Source organism: Akebia trifoliata, chromosome 12 (genome assembly GCF_017979445.1).
Source record: "Akebia trifoliata isolate Shusen 1 chromosome 12, ASM1797944v1, whole genome shotgun sequence".
Taxonomy (NCBI): domain Eukaryota; kingdom Viridiplantae; phylum Streptophyta; class Magnoliopsida; order Ranunculales; family Lardizabalaceae; genus Akebia; species Akebia trifoliata.
The window spans coordinates 5285333-5295283 of NC_141386.1; the positions used below are offsets into that span (position 1 = coordinate 5285333).

Sequence of the window (9951 nt, forward strand, 5' to 3'; positions counted from 1 at the left end):
ACAAAATATGAAAAATAATAACACTTGTCAAATTTAGTGAACGACAGAAAAGATCTGACAAGAGAGTAATTAACATAATGAGGGTCATTAAGGTTTCTCACAATGACGACTTTGGTCAAGGGTTGACTTTTTCATCAGTCAAAATTACCCAAATAATAAGGATAATAATCACAGTTGTTCTTTGACTTGAAAAAAAAAGGAAATTAAATAAAAATGTTTTTTTTTCCCCTTTTGGGTCCCTCCGTGATTGGAGGATTGAGCACGAACACTCGCTTCCATTGCTCCATTCTCAACTCTCATGGAGATTCCGAAACAATTTTTATCTCTGTAACATTTGCGACCCATAATATCGGACAGAACGTTACAAACAGATCTGAAGCGCTGAAGTTCATGCTAGACAGACCAAGAAAGGATCGATTGATTACTGGTTCTTCTTCACCATCACTTATTAGTCGAAAAGATCGAGTACCCATCTCTCATTTACAGGTAAACTGATTACCCAACCTATCAAAATTGTAGATTTGTGTCAGTTTAGCTAAAGATCTCTTCTTTTTTAGAGAGATCTCGTCAATTGGTTGCTTTTTTGGGGTGCGACTTTGGGTTTGATTGGTTCTGTTTGAGATCTTTTGTTAATGGGCTTATTTTTAATTTTAATTTTTTTTTCAGCAAGAGTTCTCAGGATCTCAGTAGATCGGTAGAATTGCCATCTGGGTCTGAAGTGATTTTGTTTTTGGATATTATGGTGAACAGAAATCGAAACAAAAGGACATTTTGAATAGTGATTTGGGTATTTTGTTTTAAAAAAGTGGAATGGATTGTTGGGTATGATGATTTCTTCGTAAAGATAAGATTTTGATTTAGGATTTTTAATGTTCTCTCTTTGATCTGCGAAGGCAGCCAATTTGAAGTGGGTATCTCTTGAAAGGGTTGCTTTGAGACTGTTTTTGTTTCATTTGAAGATGTATTTTAGTTGGAGGAGCTGAGAATTTTCTCTAAATTAGAATGCACTAATGTGGGTTTGCTTTAGATGAAACTGGTTTCTTTTGTTATAATGTTCGAATGGCGTTCGAATTGAAGTTGTCCTTCTGATTTGGGTATCCTTATTGTAATTGTGTTGTTGGATAGCTTTTGGAAAGGAATTGAAACTTGGGTTCAATCCAAAATGACTTCAATTAGAAGAACCTTGTCTCCAATTCCACGAGTCGGAGCTTTAAGAAATGGGGAGACACATTCGGTCCCATCTCCCTTGTCAAAGTCATCTTATACCCAAAACCAATTACAATCTGGAGGTTTATTATCTTCAATGTTTGGTTCGATGGATTCTCATCCAGTTTTATATAGAATTCAAACAATTGTTCTCGGTATTTTCTCATTGAGATTATCTCGACCCCTCGATAGATCTAAATCAAACAGACCCGTTTGGAGGAGGGCTTTTGTCCGATTCTTCATTTGTTTTATGATTGGAGTTTTCATTGGTTTGACCCCTTTCCTCACGATGAATTTTTCCGTAAATCTCATGTCCAAGCACCAAGCCTTCTCTTTCGTGGCTATCCCGTCAGCTGGAAATGCATTCCAACATGATCTTACCCCCAGAAATGACTCCCTATCATTCGAGAATGGTGTGTTAAAAGCCAATGTTAGCTTAGAGACAGAGAAGCACGAACGAATGAATGAAGTTTCCGAAAATATCACAATTGCCCCATCACCCATTCAAGATTCGGAGCTCGTGTATCGGAAGCTTTTGATAATTGTGACCCCAACATATGCTCGACCATTTCAAGCGTATTATCTGAATCGTTTGGCTCAGACATTAAGACTTGTGCCACCTCCTCTACTTTGGATAGTTGTGGAGATGTCCTCACAATCTGCTGAAACGGCTGACATCTTGAGGAAGACAGGAGTTATGTACAGACATCTTGTTTGTGATAAGAATCTAACGAGCATAAAAAATAGAGGTGTTCACCAAAGAAATGTTGCGTTATCTCACATTGAAACGCATCATCTTGACGGAATTGTATACTTCGCAGATGACAATAATATGTATTCTGTTGACCTTTTTGAGCAAATGAGGGAGATCAGGTACTTTCTTTTCTTCATTCTGAGATTTACTTCATATCTGCAACGATTTGTTCTATTTATTTTGGTGCTTTGAGCTGTTTTTAATAGAAACAGAGGACCCCATGTTCATCCTACATCATTTGTTTCATGAATTAACCTCCATTTCACACATGTGCTCAGTTTGATGAAAGTAAGTACGTAGAGTTAGATTTACTCGTGGTTGTTTTATATTCCTCTTCTTTTTACCTATGTCGGAATTGTAAGTATTTTTTAAGGTAATCTCTAAATAGCTCGTTTTCTAGTGTATACAAATATGGTCAGTCAACTAACCTCGGGGGCAGTCATGTAACACTAAGCCATGTATATATGTGTCCATATGAGTCTTGTACATGTCTATGTAAATGGGCCTGGCCCAGCTTCTAGGCCCGAGTATGACCGGCCTAAGGTTTTGATGTTTCCTTTTGTAATCGGGCAAAAGACTTAGCATACACTTTGAAGGAAAGGGTGTTGATTTGGTTCCCGAGCCCAACTACAAATTTGGTCAGTCAACTAATCTGGTTTTTATTGGATTATTTTAATTCTAACTTACCTTTCAAGCAAAAAAAATGTTGTTCTAACTTCATTGGGTGGAGATACGTCCTGTTTTTGACTATCAAACTCTGATATATTCTTTCCTATGGTTCGCATGATTACTCCACTAATATTTTCTCCCTAGTTTTCAAATAATGTATTTTTTTTATATTTAGAACAATTTTGCATCTTATAGGAAAATATAACCAGATAGAGCAATTTTATGCCTCCTCTGAAACAACAGGGTTTTGCATTTATTTGGATAAAGGTGTTAGACTCCAACACCGTCATGGGGAATGCCCTCAGCTATATAATTTAAATAATGCAAAACATAACCATAAAAAAATGCAAAACAATGTAATTCCTTTTTATGTAATAACAAGGATAATAATGGAAAATGTTATGGTTTATGTTGTGATATGTAATTTTGCATCGTATGCCCTATGGACAAGGTAATACTTATGTGCAATGTTAAATTGAAACATAGACAATTTCAAGTGGGAGAGTTTGAATTCATAAACTATGTTAAATGTCAATTTATATCTTGCAAACAAGGAAAAAGGTTGGACTTCGATAAATGACCGACATGGGTACTTAGACCGGTAAGAAGCTCAATTCAATTTCTGAAAGTTTGCCGTATTGGTCACATGTTGAGAACTGCCTGAAGTTGTTGGTTCTATGCCTATAAGCCAAAATCGACTGAAACTAACAACTAGAATCACCAATGAGCTTAATTTTGTTATGTATATCCATGAAAAAGTGGGCCACACGGCATTGCATGCGCTTCTCTGCCTGTTTGGAAACAAAAGTTGATTCATCACCACCCTTATATTGGACATTATATCCCAAAATTAGGGATTGGCAAATGACCTACTATTTATATGCTAGTCATGGGGCCTCGTCATAGCACTCTATAATCTATATACATAGACAAGTGACAGGGTCCTTCAAACTAGTTCATCAGTCGCAGTTTTAATTCTTATGAAAATTGCCCTTCATTGACAGTTTTTCTCTTGGGGAAAAATACAGTCTGATTCAGTGTTCTAGCTCTGAAGGTCTTCCATGCCAATAATATGAGAGAAGATTCTATTTTTATGTGAAGTCAAGCTGTTATTGTGTGGTTTCATGTTATGTATTTGCCATGACCACCTATTTTATTTTTTGAGTTGCAGGCGCTTCGGTACATGGCCAGTTGCCACATTAATAGAGAGCAAGAACAAGGCAATACTAGAGGGTCCTGTTTGTAATGGCACCCAAGTTAATGGATGGCACGCAAATGACAGGACTAGTAGAATGCGGAGATTCCATGCTGACATGTCTGGGTTTGCATTCAATAGTACCATACTTTGGGATCCTAAGAGATGGCATCGGCCCACTCTGGAACCTATTAGGCTGCTTGATACCGTCAAGGAAGGCTTCCAAGTAATCTCTCTCTCTCTCTCTCTCTCTCACACACACACACACACACACACACAAGTGAGCTTTGCCCTTACATGTTGGGTTGACATTTATAGGTGAGTACATTTATTGAACAAGTTGTCGAGGATGAAACCCAAATGGAAGGCTTAACGGACTGCTCGAGAATCATGGTTTGGCATCTTTATCTGGAAGCCTCCTGTCCATTCTATCCTCGTAGATGGTTGACGAAGAATAATCTTGATGTTGTTTCACCACTTGCATAAAAAATCTTACTGTTTGATAGGGGCCATCTTGACGAATGAAAAGTAAGTCCCATCAACGTGTACTTCATTTCATTTCACCCGCCATTTCTGTTTAAATGGGTGAACTACGTTCTTAACCAATTAGAATCTGATATTAAAAAAATAAGTCAGGATCCAAAATGGTGTCCCATTCCTATAACATAGAAAAGGTGTCAATGTGGCGTGTTTTGTTAGGAGTTTGAGACATATTGGGCTCCTAACCAAGCCGTTGCTCTATATGACACGCAGCCCAATGTGTCTATTTTCCAATAAACATGTGCCATGTAGACACCGTATTTTTCTAGAGGAATGGGACACCATTCCGAATCGCAACTCAAAAATAAAAAAAATCTTTGTGAAAATTAAGACGATATCCTGATCAAATTGCCCATTGGATTTTCTTACTTGGTTTTGTTCTGATGTTTACGCTCTGTCAGGTTTAGTTATTAAACTTTTTTTTTGGCTTTTAATGAACCTTCATGTTAAAATCTTCGGTGATGTAGGAAAAACTGATCAGAGATATAAGGTTCTTCCCCTATCTTCTCACCTCCACTAAGACTGCTGCCTGCGGATTTCAGCACATTCTGTTTGCCATGAAGTCGAGAATGTTTGTGGATGTGAAGTTTCCCCCCTAATCAGATTCTTTTATTTTTGTCATTCTCTTTATTTTCATGGCTATAAAGATTATCTTTGTACAGTTATTTGAGTTAGTTGTTGTTCCATGGTTGCTTTTCGCGAACATGTGAAGAGGGATACCAGTCAAGGTGAGAATCATCATCCACAATGCAGATGCTTCAATTAAGACTGCCATGATTTGGTAGAATGTATGGTAATCTCTTGATCCAAGAAAAAAAATAGTCGTATTTTTGTTGTTCAACATCTCTCGGCATTACATTTTTCAAATAGACTCTTATAATTACTAGAATTTTCACTATCTAATTGCATTAATGTTTTTGAAAGAGTTATTTATTACTACTTCATTTCTTTCTATCGCATATGAGGCCTTAGAACATACATTTAATGTGTCACCACTTCGTCAGTGTTGGGGACCATGTATTATAGAAATGGCCTACAAATCATTAATGTAATTCTTTACCCTGTTCTGTTAGCCCCCCCTCATAGTGTTTGGAAGAGAGACAAGTCGTCCCCCCCACACGTGCGCCACTTTTTAGACGATTTAACTCTAATCTCAGATTCAGTTACAAGGTATGTCATTTATTTTATTTTATTTTAAGATTCTGGTTTTGATTTGATTTAAAGGCTAGAATATCAAGATGGTACATGTGTTCATCTGAATATGTGATTAAGAGTTGGAAAATTTCTAAGGGCCTGGATGAATGCACCCTAAAATGGGAGTTGAAATATGATTTTCTGACATTTTCATTAGAGTTCACTCCAAAAGCATCTTAAGAACCCAATTCGAAACTTAATCCAACAGGCGCGTAACTTGGGCCAATGATTTACAGATCCATCATGAGATGATGTCAATAACTTAGTGAACAATGGTGCACCATTTTTTCCGAGATCATCTTGTGGACCCAATCATTGGCTACTTTTTGTTCTTCCAAGTCATTCCAGGATAATAATATCCTTCTCTTTACTTGTATAGAAGGAAAAGCTATGAAGATTATCAACATTTCATTGCAAAATGAAGAATAAGAATAATGAGAAGGAGATGATTTGATTAAACCCCAAAAACTAATAATTTATCACAGACCTTATATTGCCACACCAACTTTTCATAACGCATACCAAGCAATGAAATTAAATATGGTGTGTAGGGTATGTATCACCATTCCATTTTTAATAAATTCTTCTTCTCTAAAGGAACTTTGTAAGATAAGTGCTCATTTTATGGCGGCTTTCACTCTGGTATCCCTTTTTTTTTTAGGGGGGGGGGGGGGGGGGGGGTGCTGGCTTGCAACCCAGTTCTTTTCTCAAGTTGTTTATGAGGTTTGGACTTAAGATGTGTGGTGCAACTCTAATACTAAATGATACGAACTCGATAAATACGCCAAAAGCACATGGTGTTAATAGTGAGAAAATTAAGCTTTTATCTCTTTGGGGTATTAACAAACTGGCTATGAAAGTGAAAGAGATCAAGGAAGAAGGTTGGTTGCTATTAGATTGCCATGGAAGCTGCTCCCTTCTTCCTCCTTATCTTTTTTTTTCTTTGGTGTGGCTGTATCCTTATTGTGTTGTAAAAGTTGGTGTGGCAATATATGTTTTTTCTCTAACCAAGCATGTTTTCTTGGCTGCTTCAATCCCCTCCATTTTTGTAGTTCAAGTGTAAAACCCATAGAGGTTCATAAGGTTCATTAGGTACTTTGGAAATGGAATGAGTGCAAGTCACTCCTCTCTCTCTCTCTCTCTCTCTCTCTCTCTCTCTCTCCCACTTATAACTATCATTTCTCCATTTAGTTCCTTAATCCTTATTTACTCCAACCTTTCTTCACATCCATCTTCATGGTACCCAACTTAGATCTTCTCCTCCTTGCTTTCATCCATGGCTCATTCATCTCTTGTGTACTTTTACTAGTTATCTTTCTTATCTTGATTTGCCTCTTTCTTGCCATCTCTCTTACACTATTCTCAATCATGTTGATTGATGCCTACGACGTCCTCTCTTTATTTTCATCTTCGTTTCAAACCATAAAGGCTAATCTTGAATTGGGTTTCGTGTTGATCCTTTGCATGCTGATGCGTTTAGTAGTTAACGCAGTTTTGGCTCTAACACCTTCATTTGAACACACAGTTTCGAAGATTAGAGTAAGGGTACGCTATGTAATAGATCGTGTTGCAGGGTTTTGATTTAAAAGACCACTATCGCGTTGTGTTCCAATAAAGAGAGAATATAAATAATACTTGCTATCTTGAGATGTTCTCGTCTTCCCCGAACAATAAATAAATATATTGATATCTTCTATAGTTATTAGTGTAAATGAGCAACATTTTTCTGAGAACGGTGTGATAAAGATGCCGTTATCAATTCTTTAAACTTCAAAGTGGTTGGGTTAGCCCATGTCCTCCAAATTAACAAAGCTACTATGCCAACTATTTATCAATAGGATTCTTTCAAAATTGTCTAAATGGAAATCGAAGTTCCCCTCTTACGTTGATCGATTAGAGCTGTTCTTTATGGCTTTCAAATTGTTTGGTCTTCTACGTTCTTCTTGCCATGAAGAATCTCAAAGAACAAAAAAGGTGGCTTATTTGCTAAATTCATGTGGAATGGGTCAAGATCTAATTAGCATAGCGTCGGGATGCTGAAGTTATTCTGGATTCTTCCCACTAACAAGTCTTTCCTTTGGAGTTCTTGTGCTCGATACTTGGGTAATGGCGACTTGACGTATCCTCAGAATTCGACTGCCTTGCTTGAGAATGATAGGAACAGTAAATTTTGACTAGACCGATGTTTGCTTATCGGATTATTCAACAATTTGTAGACAACACAGTCGACATAATTCATTATTTATCGCACATTATTTCTAAATGATTCTCATGACAAAATGGTTTGGAATGTTAACTCATCAACTTTAATAGGATGGACATTGGCTCCATTGAAGATCAAACAAAATTCTTCTCTGTTTGAATAAGGGCTTTTGACTACAAGTTGATGATGGGGGGCATGGGCATGTAAGTTATTTTCTATTTCCCTCGAGATCGAGGTCAAGGGTATGTCATCAGCTTCGGAAACACACTATGAGGCAACAACAACAACAAATTTTTTTCTACGCTTGGTTGCCCCCACATGGGCAAAATCATAGTTCCGCCCCTAACTCCTATGTTTTAAAATTAATGGCATGCCCTTTGATTATGATCATCTCTTACAGAATGATGAAAAACGATATATAAATGAAAAAAAAAAAAAATTCATTGTTTTATATTCCAAAAACTAATAATCTTTAACTCACATAGATGATGATGATTACAACAAAGATGATGATGGAGATGAGTATAATCATCATTACCATCAAACTGATTTGATTTATGTATGTTTGGTTTATTAAAATATATAAATAATTTTTGATAATTAAAACAAAATTTTAAAACTCGACTTGAATGATCATTGAATTGTTTCAACTCAAAAAATTAGCAAGTCGACTTAAACGAGTCAAACAAAATTATATTGAATTTATGAATAACTTTTAATAAATAAAAATATTTATTTTTTATTTTTCACAAAAATATTAATGACCAAATAAATTGGTCAAGCTTTATATTTGACTCCATATAATTTTAGATCGAACCACTTTCTGAAGTTGTTAAAAGGACATTTTTCTTAAAAGAATTTGGTCAATTTTTTTATTTGACTCTGTATATTTTTTGTCAATCCACTTTTTAAAGGTGTTAAAGGGGTGTTTTAGGTATTTTGCTTAAAAGGATTTTTAAGAGGTTAATATTTTTTTATTAAGTAGGACTTAAATGATTTTTATTATTTATTAGCATGGTTTTTAAACTTGGTATCGCGTCTCGTCTCATTCAACTCTGATACCAAGTCGTCTCGGACGAGTTTTTCGATACGTTTGAGACGTCTTGTGAGATAACTCAAAAAATTACACTGTGAGACGTAAAATTCGGTCAAAAAATGACTTTGTGAGTTGGTCTCGTTCAGCTCTGATACCGAGTTACCTCGGGTGATACGTCTCGGTCTCGGATGAGTTTAAAAATTATATTTATTAGGGAATTATTCCGTACATATTCTTAATTAGGAAGAGGCCTCCTAAAACTTGGGTTTAGATTTTCGTAGATAAAGTCCGTGATCCAGACAATCCATAGCAGGTATTGGGCTTACATATTCGAACAAATCAGTGTAGGGATGGGGCCTAGACAACCAATAAGATGGTTAGCCCATAATCAAGCCCAAAGTCCATATAAATATTTTAGCTCGATAACCAAAGAACTTAACTCAAAATAAATGAGTTAGATCTATCAAAAGTCCATAAAATCATTAAAATTAAAATTGGACCAATTTAACTTTAGACCAATTAATTAAAATCCATTAAGTCAGGAACATAATTAGAATGAATAATGATGAAGTGACAACAGGCTGGAACCTCATATCGCACTTCTTGATGTGAAAAAGCATCTATGGTTCCTATCCACTTTCACGATAAGAAGTGCGATATGAGGTTCCAACTTGAGGTCACTCCAACACGACTCAATTAGAAATACAATTCAAACAAATATGAAAGCTTAGGACATTTGAAGAGGATCTTAGAAGACAAAAATTCTTTTTATAAAGAAGAAAAAACTCTCAAACCCTCTACCACATAAAAAGCAAGATTCTTCACAAAAACTTGAAATCTAGCTTTAGAAAAGATTGAGCCTAAAATACCTTCTCAAGAATAAAAAATCAAGCATAGCTTTATGTTTTCTACAAGTAAAAATATCCTTCTCAGCCAATCAAACACAAAGTACGTTGAGAAGAAAATTTACACAAAGCTTCTACAAACTGTCTAGATATGATCAAGATTAGATGCCCTTCTCTACAAGTTAGAATTTCCCTTTCAGTCAATCAACCGCAAAGCCCCTGAAAGAAGAAAGCTACATGCCACTTTTTTCATGTATTCGAATGTTAATCAAATGAGATCACTCCATTGCACAAGTGTATTGAGATCTA

The 9951-nt window shown here is 36.0% G+C and overlaps 1 protein-coding gene across 1 annotated transcript; it reads left to right on the forward strand.

Moving 5' to 3' along the window:
• Nucleotides 1–226: 226 nt before the first annotated feature.
• On the forward strand, nucleotides 227–5262 carry LOC147388756 (putative beta-1,4-xylosyltransferase IRX9H). Its single transcript, XM_086418768.1, has 5 exons — nucleotides 227–486; nucleotides 667–2079; nucleotides 3801–4050; nucleotides 4143–4352; nucleotides 4832–5262. Exons 2-4 carry the CDS (start codon nucleotides 1163–1165, stop codon nucleotides 4308–4310), a joined length of 1335 nt encoding a protein of 444 aa, XP_086274894.1. The 5' UTR covers nucleotides 227–486; nucleotides 667–1162; the 3' UTR covers nucleotides 4311–4352; nucleotides 4832–5262.
• The last annotated feature ends 4689 nt before the right edge of the window (nucleotides 5263–9951 follow it).